Below are 18,442 nucleotides of genomic sequence, written 5' to 3' on the forward strand. Positions count from 1 at the left end.
TCCAGCCACAGGGTACAACCATGATATCAAACTTGGCAACCAATTGCAGTATCATGCCCATTAGACTCACAGCAACAGTTGAGGGAAATGAAGGGAAGGTGGGGTAGGACCACTCAGAGAACAAGACGGGGCAGGAATCTACAATCATGCCGTCCGCAGTACTATCTGAGGCGTTCTATAAATGTGCTCTGTGTGGTGAGCCTTAACAGCAACTTAGCAAAGGTGCGCAGACGCCGGGCGAAGTTAGGGTTCCCGAGCATCAGGGGCATTGTCCTCCTCATACTGACCAGCACACGTGAAGTACACCCCCAAAGGGGACCAGATGTCCCTAGGATATGAACTTGCAAGCATCAATTTCCAGTAAGTAGTTAAATTGTCTTGGCAGTTCGCTGCATCCTTTAGCCAAATATCCTTCTGGAGGGACAGGGCGGTGTCCCCAATGCATTGCCACCTACCACTTAGCTAACAACAGCAGTAGTGCAATAAGCTTTTACCTCTCAGAGGAAATGTCCTTAACATATCCCAGCAGTGCAACTCAGGGCGTGCGTTATAATTGCAAGTCAGTGATCTCTTCATTAGTGTCAAAAAACGATTGCCAAAACCTCCCCACTCCCGGGCAGTCCAAGCTGAGTGTAGAAAATCAGCACATGGCGCTGAGCATTGTATGCAGCACGCATCATCCTGGAGCCCCATTCTGTGTAATCATTGTGGAGTTCGATATAACATGTGTAAGTATTTAAAGTGGACTAAACACAGGCTGCAATTGGGTGATAACATTCGTGCTTGAGTGCAGCAGAAACACTACTGTTCCTCTGAAATGGAGGTATCAAGGGCATCCGGCCACACATGTCAGGCTGAGGGCTGGGGCCGTCGCTTGTATTACCATATATTCTGGTGATGAGCCTTCGTGGGGACAGATTCATCAGGATGGCCTCAAGGGCATGAAAGGTGGGGGTGCCGTGGGAAGCAAATCATGCAGCTCACTAATGGGCGCTCTCAGCTGGAAGTACATAATAGTTTCTAACACAGAAGGCATTGTGTCCCTGAAGAGCCTGTTGTGAAGTGATGAGAGTCATCCGGGTAAACATCACCCAGGGGTTTGAGGTGTAGTTTGCGTAATATAGTACCAGTACCAGCATCATGTGTGATGGGAAGTGCAGGGGGACCTATCAGGAGATTGGAGGAGCAAAAGAGGACATCAATATCAATTTAGGATTGCTTCATCAACTCAGACACGGTGGCATGCATGGTGTGGGTCTGGGATATCTCAGCTCTAGGACATTTTGGGGTTTGGAAAATTAACACAGGATGGGGGCACAGGTTTGCACAGTCATGGTCAGGAGCTGTGTGAGCCGTGAAACAGACTGAGTACAGCCAATAGTGTGCTTGTGCACTCAAGTAATAAAGGTCCATGTCCGGTGCTGCCAGCTCATCCTGCTCAAACAGAAGTGTGAGGACTTCCCAGGCAATTCTGGGTTGTGTGCCGGCCCATACCAATGTCACCAACTGGGAACGGAGTTGGCACCAAAAATATAATAGTAATGACAGTGAGAGATTGATAAATAAGTATAGAAATTTGGGGAGGCTCACCATCTTGGCCAGGTCTAGTCTGCCGGCCATAGAGAGGGGGAGCTTCTTCCAGGTATCTACCCGCTCCTCCAGCCAGTCCATCAGGCTGCCATAATTGGAGTGCTACAGTATGTCTAAATCGTGGCTAAGCCAGACTCCAAGATAGTTAATTGGGTCTGTTGCCCATTGTAGAGGGAACTCCGAGGTCACCTCATAGGTAACTGCTTTGAGAGGGAAGATAACTGACTTAGTCCAGTTAATAAAAATTTTGGATAGGCGGCCAAACATGGTGAATTCCCAGATCAAGGGATCCAGTTTGCCACAGGAGTGTTTAATGATTAATGCAACATCATCTGCGTATATAGAGACTAGACCAATCAGGGTGAAAACGCCAGGACATGATGGGATTGGTGCTGCTTGAGGCGAGCCATGAGCAGTTTCATCACGATGGCAAACAGGATAGGTGACAGGGGGCATCCCTGACGCATGCAGTGGGAGACCCGGAAAGTGGGGGTGATCAGACCATTTTAACAAAGGTGAGCCACCGGTTGTGTATAGAGGAGGTGAATGAGTTTAATAAACTAAAGGCTGAGGCCCAGTCAGGGCAGAAGAGCGAAGGGGTACGGCCATTCAAGTGAATCGAATGCTTTAGTGGCATCCAGGAAATTCACAGCTGCATTGAGACTGGGCTCGATAGTGTGCAGAATTGCAAAAAAGGTTCTAAGATTGTAGGAAGTGGAACATCTAGGAATAAATCCAGAATGATCAGGTCTGGCTATATGCTGCAACAGCAGCAGAAGTCGGGAGGCAATCAATTTGGCAAGGATTTTTTTATCCATGTTAATCATGGACAATGGTCTGTAGGAGTCACATTTCTGTGGGTCCTTTCCAGGCGTTAAGATGGTAACAATGTGTGCCTCACAGAGGGAGGGAGACAACACACCTCTCTCTAGAGACTCCGCGTGCATGGCCAGGAGGTGCAGAACCAGAAGAGTTCAAACTCTTTACGGAATGCAGTGGTAAGCCCATCCAGGCCCAGGGCCCTGTCTACTGGCATTGTGCCTTTCACCTGGATTATGTCCTCCATTGTGAATGGCTCATCTGGGAACTGGCGTTGTCCATCGCTGAGCCAAAGCAGCTGCAATGAATCAAAAAAGGAAGCTAGGTCTGGGGAGCAGTCTCCTGAGTCATCTGATGCAATGATAAATAAAAATTAGTCATTTCTGATCGCACTGCCTCTGTCCCCACCACCACCACCACCTTGTCCCTCTCGGTCCTCAGCTAAACAATATAATTGTTGACCCAGAGCTTACAAAGCATATTGGCAGGTGTCCGTGTGCCCTGTCACCTTTCTCGTAACACCGAGCTTGAGCCTCTCTGCCCAGGTAATGTGCCTCCCTCTGTGCCGCCTCCTCAAAGTCATTAAGTTTGCCCTGAATAGCAGTGAGCGTGGAGTCATTTTGATCAGCAAAGAATTGGAGCTCTGAAGGATAGAGGTCTGATTCTACATGTGCCAGATCCCTGAGCAAGGCACGTAGCAACTTAGTGTGCCTAGACATGCACCCCCCGCGGATGACCATCTTGAATGCCTTCCAGAGAGTAGAACTAGATTAAACTGAGCCCGTGTTGTGTGCAAAGTACTCGACAATCACAGCCCGGACCTACTCCCAAAATATCTGGTCTCGTGAAAAAAAGCATAAAGGCACAAGACTTAAAGTCAGAAAGGGAGAACTTAAGTAGGACCAGAGCATGATCAGACTTTGTGTGCGGCATGAGGACGACCTTGCTGGTCCATGCTGCAATGTCCTGTAAAACCAGCCAAAAGTCAACGGGTGACCAAGTTAATTGAGCATATGTTATACATGTACCTTCCTCACAGCTTCCATGGCTATCCCTCCACAAGCCTACAGGTGATTATCGGTCATAATGTTATACAGCACAGAAGCAGCACCAGGGTGACATCACCTACTGGTGCTGGATCTGTGTGCCAGGGGGGTCAAGAACAATTTTAAAGCCCCCACCCCACAGAGTAGCCCCAGGCACAAGAGTGCCTGCCAACTATCAAACTTCAGCAAAAAAACTCAGGGTCATCTACATTAGGACCGTAGATAGAGATAAGTTTAAGCGGATGGCCCTGCAGTGTTCTGGAGATGACAGAGCGACCCCTGACCAAAGCATAAAAGCCAACACCCAGGTCCCCACATCCAAGTCCAATTAGGTTGGCTCTGCATCAAAAGGACCCCAATGTTCAAAAACAGGCCTCCCTACTATGGTGGACCCCTTTCAGTTCCAAATCGATGCAATGCTCCAATGGGGAGCCTGTTTTCCTGCGCACTTGGGAGGATAATGTACACAAAATTCTGAAGTCCATGCACAATAAAAGCAAATTCCGTACTACACACACAAAGTCAGCAGAGAAATTCAATCAGCGTCCCAGTTCATTATCCCTATTGCGCAAATCTTGAAAAGTTCTGGTCAGGCACCTGACTCCCAGCATAGCAAATGCTCGGCCTCATCCTCTCCTTAAAAAGGCTTCCAAACATTCAAGTCTGCTTATCGGATCATGTCCCTCCAAAACAGTAAGAATTGTGTGTCTCTGGTCAAAGCCTGGGGGCAGCAGGCCTAAAACATTCTGGATCCAAGGAGAGGGGGGTGCTAGGAGGAGTAGGGACTCTGTAAGTGAACCCTCATAGCCTCATGGGAGGTGCACGGATATGCTCACTGCTGCATCAGGCCTGTCGGTCAGAACACTGGAGGCCTCCCACATGCACTGTCAGGGAAAGCAATGGGCCTGATTTCAGTCGTTACCACAGCAAAATCATATAGCGGTCATAGAGCACCTCTCTGACCCCCTTCGGCATTCCAAAAAAACAGCACCGCATGAAGATCTAGGGAAGCGTCTAGCAATCCGTAAAAAGGTGCCCAAAGAGTAGCCCAAGCAAAGTCTCTAGAAAAGGGGCGTAGACAAAAACACCTAACTCCATTAGGGAGAACCTCATTGTACGCCAAGTACAAGGACTAGAGGGACATAACCCGTACTTGGAGCACGTTGCAAACATCAGCAAATCCCAAATTGCGACACACCCCCTTCCTTTCACATCGTTCCAAGCACCTGTAGGTCAAGAGGTTCCACCCGCAACAGCAAAACACACACACACATTAGGGAACATAGCCAAGGAATAACCCCACAAAGATCTCCGAATAGAAACACTCTCCCCTGCCATGGGGGGGGGGAGAGAGGACTAGATGATATAAAAAATAAGACTCAGGTGACCCATGACTAAAACACTCACCACTCCCTAAAATAGTTGCCACACCTGAAGCCACCTCTGAAATAAATACACAGGACATAAGTAAAGAAGAAAGGCACAGGAATCTTCCAAGATTAAAAGACGATGTATGTTTTTCTAAGCTAACCTCCAGCCCACAGCTTTTTATCCACCAGGTCTTCGACCAAGCCACAAGTGCACCACCTTTTCAGTGGACCGCCACCTCCTCAGCAACAACTTCCAGAATTCCAACAAGACCCTAGCGCTCAAAGACAGAGACCTTGGACTGTTTTTTACAGACATTCTACTACAAACTCCCTTACCCAAGCAAGACAACCCCAGTACCATAGCACTAGACTAGAGCAAAGACATCCCCGATTGCCAGAAGACCGCAGATGTCTCCCCAGAAAACCATCAGAAGACCTGCAAAATTCCAAAAGTTATGTATTATTATACTCTAGTATACCCTTTGTTTGTTGTGGGCATGGCTGCATCCATCCATGGCCAGAAATCAGCCTAGTCACAAGGATCCTACCTCAACATAGTTACTATGCTTGTGTAAGGGCCTTTCCAACATTACTTACAATTACACTGATCCTAATGTTAGTATTCCAATTGCACTATAAAGCAAACTCTTACACAACACATGGTATCAGCATTTGACTGCTGGGGGCACCCAGATATCGGCCAGACCAGGCTACATCTGTTTGCTGGAGGTGCAGATAGGCTTTATATATCTCAGGAGTTAGCCTTTGAGAAAGCAAAATGCCTCATCCACCTGTACCTTTGTAGAATCAGGCCCAAGATACATCCTAGCAGGATGGAACATCATAGTGTAGTGGTAAACATCACTCAATATGAGACCAAACTCACTGCACTTTATCGTTACAAAGAGCCTAGTGATATTAAAACTGAGCTAGACAGGATGCGCAGACGGGGCACTATAGGGGATGACATTGTTTGGCCCAAGACTTTCTAGAAAATAGGTTCTTGGAGGTAGCAATACCACCACAGTAGTGCACAAACACTTCCGCTCCAGCCTATTTCTGTGATCTCAGGGTGACCCTTAGCATGTGAGAGGCAGCCTTCGTTAATAACAACTGGACCCCAGACATGAAGTTCCTGTGTAGGGCCATCCACCTCAATGTTTGAAGGGCAAATGAGTCTCATAGGGGAGGGCTAAATGCCAGTATAGATCCTCCATGCCAAGAAGTCTGGGTTACTGAAATGGATAGGTACATGTGGTTGGAATTGAAGGGGCAACCCCTAATTGTACAGAAGCTCACACTGTGTTTATTATGTTTCAGAGGCAAAGGAATGATCCCTCTCATCACAAATGAAAATTATGGAGCCATACTGCACGTACCACACATGTACTAGGCCTCCTCTGCTTTGATGGACTACTACTAGCAGTGTGGAAAATTCACCCACACTCACCTTGTCTCCGGATGGCAGGGCCTCTGCTCCCTCATGACTATGCACACCCTGACCCCGGTCATCCCTGGAGAAGACCTGTCCAAGTTGTTCCACATCAGCTACAGAAGAAAACAACTCTGCCGCACAAGGCTTGAAAGAAAAGAGCTGTTGATTATTTTGGTTGGGGTCAGTCTAAGGACATTCCAGAACAATTCAGACTACTCACTGACTCTCAAGTAAACGTGGGAGGGTTCATAATCTTCTTCACACTACAGATTAAAAGTGAAGAACCGATGTTTGCAGATAACCAGGTAGGAAATGCTGAAAATGATTAACAGTACTGAGCTCAGCGTAAATACTATCCAGGAAGAACTACGAGTCAGCCGCCTCATGGTAATGCAACATTGGCATGTGTTAAACTTGATGACTGCGATAGAGGGTGGGGCATGCACCAAAATTGGTATGTCCTGTTGCACAGTTATACTTAGCAATGACTTGGATAATGGGACACTGACTTTCGCCATCCAAGCACTGCATCATCTACAAGGTGACATGACTAAGGAGGGAGGTGCCCCAGTGCAAGACTGGTTGTTTGATTGGTTTTCCTGTTTCCCCGTGGGTGGTCAGACTGTGCATGTAATTGCTACCAATTCTCATTTCTGTGCTGTTTTTGTTTTATTTCCTACAAATGTAAAAACGCAGTCATCAAATTAGGTAAGGTTTAAGTAGGTAGGGAAATGGTAGTAGACACAACAGAAACACATTAATCCTTGAATAACACAACAGTCATAAAATATGGGGTGGATAAAGTCATTGAAAATTCAACTAGAGGAGGGAATGCCGATATGCATAAAATCAATGTCAATGTACGCCATGATATGTTCCAGCATAACAACAAACTCGCTTTACTATGGTCCATTCCACCAGACGTGACCTCCCCATCAACACCGAGCCAGAAGTACGTGGTCAGGCAGGCACGCGATCCAGGCCAGAAGCAAGTGATTGACAAATCACAGGTGGGGGTGACATGTAACCCATAGACAAATGCTCAAAACACGCAAGTCCCAGATCAGTTCCCCTGATAGGCAGCAGCACCACAAAGGTCCCAGGAAATTGCCCCCCAATAAAACACATTTGGCTGGTGGGGTACACGTTCCCAAAACACCATGAAGTGAGATGCCACATGAGGTTAGAGCACACAACCAATCAGAACACAAAACACACATTACACAATGTGATCAAGTGCTCCTCGTGCCAGACATATGGACTTTTTACCTACTGACCCACACTATGTCCACGCAATGTAGAGACCCACCTGCACACTTTATCAGAATGTCAGACTTACGACCTTGTGACTAGGCCCAGATTCTTTTTTTCAAAGAATGTATTCAATCATCTTATTGCACCTCAAGACAATGCATAAAAAGACGCTGAAAACTCAGTAAATTTGACAGACAGTCACCAGACCCCAACTCTGTACTGCTCTCTCCCGGTCATTGTGTTTAATTAAACAGACTGTTCCTGCTTTGCCAGATGCCTCCTCTTTCATTTATTTAAGGTAAATCTGCATTCAAGCAGAAGTATATCACTGTATTGCCTAGAATAAAAGTATGTTGTGCAAATACGGCTGCAGGCAGATGCTATTTGCTACTAATGCCTGATATAAAAATCTCTCAACTCACCAACTTTGGTGGTTCACCCACGCCCTGCTTACCTACCAAGCTCCTTTTTCACATGCCTTACTGACGTGTGCTAAAGACTTTGGGTGTGGTTCTGAAGCTCTGACTGGAGTGCCTGCTAACTGACTGTTTTAGGTAATTTTTGGGTTAACAAAGTATAGAATCTCTACCTAAACTGAGAGGTGGCACAGTCTGAAATCTAACTCGCTAAGGTGCAGCACACATTTGAGAAGCATGAATACATATTTGTCAAACAATTCACTTATTTAAAAATATTATGCAACTCTGCTATTATTCCAAGTGCTTCTACCATAGGGCAGATAATTTAAGCTCATTCACCACAGTAATCCCTTTTGCCTGTTTGTATAGAAATTCTTTTGAGAATACTTCATGCTTCTACTGCCCCATCTCACACTGCCTCTTCACCCCACAATTTCAGTGAGTGATTCTGCACCCCATTGCACCTAGCCCTTTATGCAGGGTCATGCCCAAACTCTTTACCTTCATCCGCCTGTTTCCTGAACCTGTTTTTGTTGGCTTTTAGGACTCTGTGCACTTTACTACTGCTCCAGTGCTAAAGTGCTTGTGCTCTCTCCTAAACATAGTGAAACTGGTTTACACCCAATTGGCACATTTAATTTACTGGTACGTCCATAATAAAGCGTCATTACTTGTACCCAGGGCCTGTAAAATAAATGCTACTAGTGGGCCTGCAGCACTGATTGTGCCAACTACTTACGTAGCAATTTAAGCATGCCTCAGGCCTGCCACTGCAGCCTGTGTGTGCAGTGTTAAACTGCCATTTCGACCTGGCAAAATAAACCTTTTGCCAGACTTCAATCTCCTTTTTAATACATATGTTAGCCCTCTGGTAGGCCCTGAACAGCCGATAGGGCTGGGTGCAGTGTATGTATAAACCTGGACACATACTTTTAAGTTTTACATGTCCTTGTAGTGAAAAGCTCCTAAATCAGTTTTTCACTACTGTGAGGCCTACCACTTCCGTAAAATAACATTGGGTTTCCTTATTTCATTTTATAAGTGGTAACTTTCAATTGGGATCGGACAGGAATGATGAGTTTCGTATTGAAAGAATTGTCATTTAAAAACTTCTTTAATGGTAAAGTCGGATTTGAAGTCACAATTCTGAAAATGCCAGTTTCTTATAGATGGCATTTTTTTGTACCCACCATTTGGCGCTTGCAGGCTGTATCCTGAATCCCATGACTAGATGTAGCTAGAAGTTGGTCTTTGCGTATTGCTTCTAGACTGTGAGACACAGGGAAATAGTAGCTGGCAGGATGGGACATCTCTGACTTGATGAATGGGGGCAGCTGTCACCTACCACAGTAGCACATCACAAGTGCCCTGCTCAGCACACTCAAAAAGGGCTTTGAGTCTTTTGTGACCCCAGGGCAGGGAGGCAGGAAATTCCAAACACCTCTTAGGGGTTGGGGTCTCCAGAACCTTCTCTTACTTTAAGGGGGTACACCAGGTATAAATAATGGACCCTCAGAACCAACTTCAGTACACCTCTGGACCTGTAGAAGAATGAGAAGGACTGCTGTGCAAGAAGGACTGCTACCCTGTTGCCCTGCTGCCTGTGTGAAAGGATTGGACCTGCAACTTGAGCCTAGGACCACCAAAGTTAATGCAAGGGCTAGTTGGCTGGCCTCCTGGTTAGAGACTAAAGGACATAAAAGGCTCCAAACACTTGAACCCAGCATCTGGACCAGTTTTCTGTGAGTCTTGCCCCCCCAAGTGGTGCCACCCCAGTCCTGGAAGTGGGCCTGAACGTGCTCTGCCAGCCCAACTGTGGCCAGATCCAATGGTGCTCAACTCATCTCCCCTTCAGAACCGCCTGTGTGTGACAAATCCCCAATGCTAGACTTTGCATCGCAGCCTGCAGTCTCCTTGGAACCGCCGCTGCGTGATGCATCCTAGACCCAGGCCTTTGCATCACAAGCCCCTCATTGATGACATTCTTGACGATGATGCAGGAATCCGAATCACAGCCCCATAGTTTCTTCAGAACCGCTGGTGCTCAGCACATCTTCAACACAGCACTTGGTATCGGAAGCCTCTCATTGACAGCATCCTCAACAAAGATGCAGGACTCTGCATCACAGCCCTGCAGCTCCTAAGAACTGCCACTGTGTGATGCATTCTTGACACAGGATTTAAGGTACTTGGTTCAGCGTGCTTAACTTGGTTCCCATTTCTGGCCCATGCTCCATCGCCAGCGGCATGAACTTGTGACTTTGTCCCAGTCTGGTGTGACCAAATAACCACAGTTGGCATTTTGTACTTCTTGGCACTATTTTCACATACATTTTTTTAATTGCATGTCACCAATTCTACAAACAATTTATTAAATGTACTAAATTTTTCTAAGTTGATGTAGGATTATTCTTGTGTTACGTTTTCACTTTATTACTGTTTGAAGTGCTGAAAAAATATTTTACACATTGCCTCTAAGTTAAGCCTGACTATTTGTGCCAAGATACCAGGGGGATAAACACAGGTTAATGTGGGGGTTGCTTGTAATTTTCTTCTAATAGAAATTGTGGTTTCTGTTTGATTAGGAATTCAACCCCCTTAACTGGTAAACCAGTTTCCAACAACCCCTTTTCTCCTAAGCCAGCTAGACTGATGTAAAGATGAAGAGAGTTTGCAAGTGTATACATCCAAGAGGTGTACAGTCAGGGTATTTGGAAATTACCTGGCAGTGGAGAGACCGAACCATGGAACATTGAATTAGTCTTTTACTTTAGTCTGGGTAGGTATTCCAGGTCGAGCAGCAGCTGACTCATATGATTTTAGGGTAAGTGTATTCATTGAGGTCTTGTTTTTTGTTTGATAGTTTTAGTGCTGTGAATGCTTTTATGGCCAACTAGAGAAGCAGGGAGTGTCTGATGTCATCATGGAAACACTAGACTAGTTTCACTAAGAGCAACCAGTGTGAGGTAGTTGTTGAGAACTGGGAAAGAAACACGTATAAATTAAACTAAATTAGATTTCCTGAAGAGTCTTCCTTTGTGTAAACATTTGCTAGCTTGATTTAAAAACCTACCCGGGGGAACTCTCATGAACATCATGAGTGTCGTTCGGGGCTCTTGAACTTATGAACCAATCAGATCAGTAATCTAGCGTGGCACTCAGGTAAGAGGTGGACCCTGCTATTACTGAATGACAGATGATCCATTAGGATCCAGATTCAGTTGCATTGACAAACAAACATACCTGGATGCTAAAAAATATGGTGGCAGGCAGGACAATATGGATGACAGTGAGAATGTTGGTGACTGATTCTTCCCACCCAAAGACAGGAATGATGAGTACCACAGAATAACGTCTTATTCACCCTAAGTAATTACCTGTACTGGTGAGAAACTATTTTCAATAATTACAAGGTGCATTCATAGGTAGAATTTGCTACATTTCCAAGAAGCAATGTAGATAAAAACCCAGACTATGAATGTGTGTTTATAAACACTCACAATAGGAGCTACTCATATATCGAGAAACGATGTTGATAAACACTCTGGCCTATATTTACAAGGAGCTTGCGCCATCCATGAGATTCATAGTTTTGACAAAGCAGCGGCACAATCAGTGCTCCACACTGCTCCATATTTACAAATTGATGCACTGGGCCCAATGGATCAGTTAGTAGAGGCTTGCATCACATTATACCTGCACCAGGTATAATGTATGCAGGGTTGGCATTCCCATGCTAAAATTCATGAAGAACTGACACAGTGAAATTTAAAACTTTTCACTTTGTCGCTCTACGACTTGACTGCGTCAAAATCCCTACGCCTTCTCAAACTTATGGGACTTGACTCTGATTATGACGCATTGCTGAAGTTGCGCCAGTCTTATGACCATCTCCAGCAATGCGTCACTTTAGCACCAACAGATTTGTCAGAATTTCTGATGGATCCGTGAAAACTTGAGCCGTGGAGCCCTGTATTATAAAAACAGTGTATCGTTGGCATCATTAGGGCATCTGCGTTAGGCGCAAGAAATCTGATGCATCGATGCTGATGTATCAGTTCTTGTAAATATGCTCCTCAGTGTGAGATTGGAAGCACTGAGGACTGGGGGCCGCGCCAGAGGTATGGAATGTTATATAAATACCAATACAACACAATATATGTTTGGAGTGCAGTGCTATTGTATTGGTGTAGTGACTTTGGGCCTTAATGGGGGTCTGGTGGTCCAAGGACCGCCAGACTTGTAGTGGCGGTCGGACCGCCGCACTCCGAGTGGTCCGACCATCTCATTACGACCCTGGCAGTCTAACTGCCAGGAGACTGCAGTCACCGCCTGGAACATGGTTCCCAATGGGCTGACGTTGGTTGGACTCATGGTCAGCCACAGCGGTGTTAAACTCAGCGCCGCCGTGCTGCTCACGACTCCTGTTTCCGCCAGCCTTTCCATGGTGGGACCAGGCCATTGAAAGACTGGTGAAAACCCAGTGCTGGCAGCCACAGGGTGGCCTCTGCACTGCCAATGTCCATGGCATGGGCAGTGCAGCGGCTCCCCTGGCCAGCACCCTCAGAGGGTGCTGGTGTGCTACAATATGGGCCTTGGCTTCCTTGACCCATACCGTAGCACTGTTCCCAACAGGCTGACTGGCGGGACTGTCATAATACGATGTTCCCACCGATCAGCCCAGTGGGAACATCGTAATATGACTAGGGGTGAGGCAGCCGGGTTGACAGCCACCTCATATGTACATGTTTGGCAGACAGGTCACAGTTAAAGTCACAGTTAAAGAGGTGCAAGTTTATCGCTATTTACTGTAAACTATTTTGGACTTTTAATACAATGTACAACCATTTGATTGCTTCTCGCCCAGAATCTCCTTATGGTTAACCGAAAAGTCATATAATTTTCTAACTAATCTATGTGTCTATGCAGTTTTCATGCAGGGTTTATCAGATGGTGATTTCCTCTAGGAATCCTGCTTTAGTAAATGTGGCTGCACTATTATTGCTTGTGGGCATACAGGGTGACCCTATTGTGTACTATAACAATGCAGGTGAAGAAAGATGTTGCTTCGGAGTAATAACCCTATATAAATCATGTACTCATATATAACTGGGATTCACATATGTGCTGGTTCTAGTGTTCTTAGGACAAAGCTTTCCTTGTCTTTTCTGGCAGCTATTTAGCACTTGGTTCTCTGCTGCTCTCCTATCTGTTCTCTTTATTTTATGCATCCTCTTATAAATCCATTTTATAGGAACAGAGTCAGCCTTTTATGTAGTACCAACAAACAGGCTGGTTGGGGCTCACTGGTAAACTACACCTAACTTCTGCACAATTAATTCACTAAAAAGTAAAGTGTAAAGTTCAGGTAGCACTGATAGCAGTGTATGCATATATTCAAGGATATAGCAAACAAACAGCCTTTAAAATAGAACTCTTTAAAACATGCAAAATGTATGCATAAGTATGTCTCAATTCACTTCAGACCTGTGAGAATCGTCGGGGTCACAGTTGGATAGAAAGTTTGTAACTGCCTCTGCTACCTCTTCATTCAGTAGCACATCCCAGAGTCCATCTGTCGCTAAGATCAAAACATCATCAGCACCATGTTCGTACTGAAGAAGATCGTAGACTTTCACCTGAAAAAAATGGCATACAAAATTGTATTAGAAAAGTCCATAATGGTGATGTTTTCCGAACTGGTGCTACACAATACTCTTCCATTATACCATTTCCCCAGGCGTCCTGTGGATGGTGGTGTATGGAAAAACTTGACAGCCTATACTGATGTGAAAGCAACACTGACATAAAACTGAGACAATTTGTTCATGTGTTTCGAACATCACGAGTTGTTACAACATTGGCAGTGCTATTGCAGAGAGTAGGTGTGGTGCAAACAATATTCAGTTGCCAATGGATCACTGTGGGGTGAAGACCATCAGTCTACATTCTTCAAGTACGATACCAAACGGTGGACTCGGGTGAATGATTTTTTTAAATATTCTGTTTTAAAAGGTTTCCTGAATTTTAGGTAGTTTGGTTCAGATCTGATTTAGACAGTCCGGGATCTCCACGGTTTGGAGCCATCTACAACCAAGGATTGTCCACCTACCATGTTGTTTTAGCTGCTGGAATGGGCAATGACGGAACATGTATTGAGAGACAGAGGGTAGGTTCAGCAGAGAAATGTAGTGTGGGGTCAGTTTATAAGGTGTATCAGGCATGTGTTGCAACATGCTTGATAAGAGTTTCTTGATTTGATTCAAGATCCAGTGGGACTTAGTGGAGTGCTTTCAGGGCTGGTTTGGATTGGTCAAATCTTAACATTGCGGTTGCATGGTTATGCAACTAATGACCAGCTTTGGGGAGGCCTGTGTAGAGCACATTACAATAGTATATACATCGCATGATCATGCATGCTGTTAGGTCAGTTTGATTGGCAGTTTCCAGGAGAGGGAAACTTGTTTAGCAGCACAGTGAGTTAGAGTATGAAGTGCTTAACAACTTAAAGGGAAGAAAAGCTGACATCCAACCTGTTTTACCAGTAAAAAAAGATCCATCTCAATGGAGCCCAGCTCACAGACTATCCTGACTTGGTGTGGGCCCTGGCAAATATCCTGCAGGGGCCCCACTGCCAGAGATCTCAAACCTGCCCATTCCCTGCAGTCGATACTCAACAATTTGGGTGGTATCACAGTATTTTTAATATTTATTTAAATAAATGGGGCATCACCCACAATCACTACCACTGAAACTGTTTTGTAAATCACTCTGTAAACTTGGCCATTGTTTGATGCATTGTTCTTTCTTTTCAGATATTTGTCTTTAGTTTTCGTACACTCCAGAGGGCCAGGACTACTTCATGCCCATTGCTTTCCTGAACCAATGATCTCAATTGGGCCTGTGCTCATCTTTTCTTTTCATTGTTGAAACGCCAATAAATTCCTATGTCATTTGGGGTTCTTGCTCCCTCCATATGACCTTCTCTCCTGTTCATAAGACCCAAGCCTTCTTCACAGCTCCTCCAGAGATGCCAGCTTTACAAAGTGGAGAGGTTCATGGCATCTTCCCTATTTGGGTCTGTTACAGCCAGATAGAGCAGGCGTGGCTATGGCCAGTGCTCCAGATCCTTTATGTTCTAAACACTGAGATATTGCTTTGTCACATCACTTCAGCCCCTCAAGCCTTCTAATGATATTCCTACCAAGGATTAACCTTGCACTAACTGTATTACTCCTGTGACTGACACATAGCTTCTTTAGTGCTGCCAACATGGTGCTTATGGATTGACCTCACTCAGTACCTACCCAGGCTACTTGTGTCCTGACAATGCCTGTGGGCTGCTCTTTAGCCTTTTTTGGATGAGCCTCTATACTGCATTTAACTTGGCTGCCTCTGTGAACTTCTATAATGCACCTTATTCAGCTGCCTGTGTAGACAGTATCCATGTGTACTGCTCCTCTTGATCCTATTTGGACCCACGAAGCATAGTCTGACTGTTGTTGTGACTGTTCATTCTTGATGACGGTGGGATGAGGAGTACCTGCATAAGCAGAGAATTTGGTCATTGCCTCTGTGACCTGTGAGTCATCACATTTGTTCATCTCATTTCGTCTATGCTCTCTGTGGGCATGCATGCCTGATTATGACCTTGGGCCCTGGTTGGCAGTAACCCAGTGCATGCCTGCAGAGTGCCCTCCCTTCACTTCTAGGTGGTCGCTAAAGAGCAGTCATTATTGTTATTTTTGTCCTGTGCATGGCTGCAAGGTACTCTTTGTCACTTGTGAACAGACATCTTGGATCAGATCATTATGATGGCTATATCCAGTGCAGGCTGTTGGATTCTCCTCTGTTACTCCTGTGTGGACCTTATAGGTCATTTTTTTGCTATTTGAAACCAGTACTTCCTCATGGAGTGGAGTCCTCCTGCTCCTGGGTGGATTCTACACAGCTTTACTTCAAGTTACCCAAAACCAGTGCATTTCTGTGGGTCACTCCTCTCTTGCTCTTGGATCTCCTGTAAAGAACATTACTAGGTTATGTTTCTCCTGATTTGCCTGTTGGTTTCTTAGCAATGCCTTGGATGGAACCAAGTACATTTACTATGACTAGCTGTATAGAGTGCTTGCTTGCAGGTCACTCACCTATCGCTCTAAGGGGATTAAAGAGAGCATGTGTCATCACTGCCTGAATCCAGTGACTGACACTCCCAGGTAGATCATTTAGACCTATGATAAGATAATAGCACCACGTTGGTCACTCATGCATGACACCAAAACGACTCCCACAAAAGTCATAGCGCAGTTCACCGCAAATTTGAATAGAAACTTCCTCACAGTGCAGTGTGCGTCCCATTGGCTAATATGCTTTGGCGCCGCATCAGGGTTATGAAGCACTACACAAATGCAAATACAGCATAGTAAACATAACAGTTTCAGAGCAGTGGTATTTTAATTTCCATAGATCTACCATCATACCTTTGCATTGCTTTTAAAGCATTGCATATGAAAAGAATCTGCTTTAACATTGCTGTCACCAGCTTATCAGTCTGAATGTGTTTGCGAACGTTGTTGTCTTGTACTTTTGTTTTGTTTTTTTCCTTATGCAAGTTATGAATACCCTGAACATGAATTTAAAGGCATTCTGCACAAGCAGATGCTATATAAGAACGGCTTGTTACAGTTGGCAATTGTAGGAAGCTAGCTCTGTATATCCTATATCAAAATGAGATCTAGTGTGCACAGAATCCAGGGGTTCCCCAGAGGCTTGACAGAGGCGAAATAGATAATACTAGTGCTCTATTTCTGGTAGTGTGGTTGAGCAGTTAGGCTTATCAGAGGGTAGTGTTAAGCATTTGTTGTACATTCATCAGCAACAGAAGAAACACACTCAATGACTGAACTCCAGACCAATAGGATTTTATATAGAAAAATATGTTTTGTTAATTTATTTCTAGAACCACAAGATTCAGTTTGCAGGTAAGTACATATAATAAAAGGTACTTTGCACATATATGATCAGGACTTTGAATAGAATTGACAATGTATACAGATTTTATTAAAATGGCAAAAAGCAATTTTAAAAGTGGACACTGCATTTTTCAACAGCTCCTGGGGGAAGAAAAGATAGTACAGTTTTGCAGGTAAGTATACAACTTACAGTTAACCCCAAACACCCACCACCAGCAACACAGGGCCGGTTTGGTGCAGTGGTCCAAGAGGCACCAAATTAACGTGGGCTCCTGTGGAGACAGAGGGCACTCGGAACTTGGTCTGCTGACAGGTAAGTACCCGTGGCTTCGGAGGGCAGACCAGGGGGTCAAGAGAGCACTGGGAGCCCCAAGTAGGCACCCTCAGCGGCAATAGGGCGGCCGGGAGCCAGGTGCAAACAGGGCGTTTGGTTTTCAATGCAACTCTGTGAGGGGACCCCGGGGGTCACTCTGAGGCTGCAGACGAGGTCCAGGGGGGCTTCTCTGGCAAACTACCGGCTGGGTAGGGAAGAAGGCTGCCTGCTGGTCGATGCTGCACCGGGGGTCGGTTTCTCCAAGGCCTATGGGCTGCGGGTGCAGTGGTTCTTCAGACGTCAGTGATCTTCGTCCAGAGCTCGCGGTCGGGGGGTCCTTGGGATTCCCTCTGCAGGTGTTGTGGTGGAAGGGTCAACCCAGGGTGAACTCTTGCCCACAATCGCCTGGGGACCCTTTCTTGCTGGGTGGACCACCTGGGCACGGGCCGTCGGGTGCACAGGGGGTCAGGACTCACACATCTGGAGTGAGGTGGGAGTCCTTGGTTGTAGGTTTCTTCAGACAGAGTCGCTGTCCTCAGGAGTTCTTGGTTCTTTTGGGTGCAGGGCAGTCCTCTGGAGTTGGCAGAGGTCGCTGGGCCCACTGGACGTGTTGCTGGTCTTTTTGCAGGTTCTCTGAAGCAGGAGACAGGCTGGTAGGGGTGGGGCCAAAGCAGTTGTTGTCTTCCTTCTTCTCTGCTGGGGGTTTCAGTTTAGCAGTCCTTCTTCTTCTTGTAGGTCGCCAGGAATCTGGTGAGCTGGGTGGAGGGAGGCCCTTAAATCCTAGATTTCAGTGCATGTTAGGGGCCAGAGGGCAGTAGCCAATGGCTACTATCCTTGAGGGTGGCTACACCCTCCTTGTGCCCACTCCCTTTGGGGAGGGGAGACCATTCCTATCCCTATTGGTCCCTGTCCTCCAAACCAAGATGGAGGATTCTGCAGGGAGGGGGTCACCTCAGCTCTGATCACCTTAGGGGTGGTCTTGGCTGAGGTGGTCAGTCCTCCCTATTTTCCCTAATTTTCCCACCGACTTGCCACCAAAAGTGGGGACGGGTATCTCCGCTAGCTGGAATGTCCTGGAGCACTGTATCCCGGGGCTTGAGCCTTTGAGGCTCACTGTCAGGCGTTACAGTTCCTGCAGGGGGAGGTGTGAAGCACCTCCACCCAGTAGACTTTGGGGCATATTTATACTCCGTCTGTGCCGAATGTGCCTCAAAAATTTTGACGCAC

The 18,442-nt window shown here is 45.9% G+C and overlaps 1 protein-coding gene across 1 annotated transcript in view; it reads right to left on the minus strand.

Annotated features, from left to right (window-relative positions):
• The window catches only part of PPM1H (protein phosphatase, Mg2+/Mn2+ dependent 1H), a 726,537-nt gene that overhangs the window by 27,733 nt on the left and 680,362 nt on the right, over positions 1-18,442 (minus strand). Inside the window, exon 9 of the mRNA XM_069229078.1 lies at positions 13,421-13,572. Coding sequence (XP_069085179.1) covers positions 13,421-13,572 — 152 coding nt within the window. The remainder of the gene's footprint in view (positions 1-13,420; positions 13,573-18,442) is intronic.

This window comes from Pleurodeles waltl, chromosome 4_1 (assembly GCF_031143425.1).
Source record: "Pleurodeles waltl isolate 20211129_DDA chromosome 4_1, aPleWal1.hap1.20221129, whole genome shotgun sequence".
In the NCBI taxonomy this organism is placed as follows: Eukaryota; Metazoa; Chordata; class Amphibia; order Caudata; family Salamandridae; genus Pleurodeles; species Pleurodeles waltl.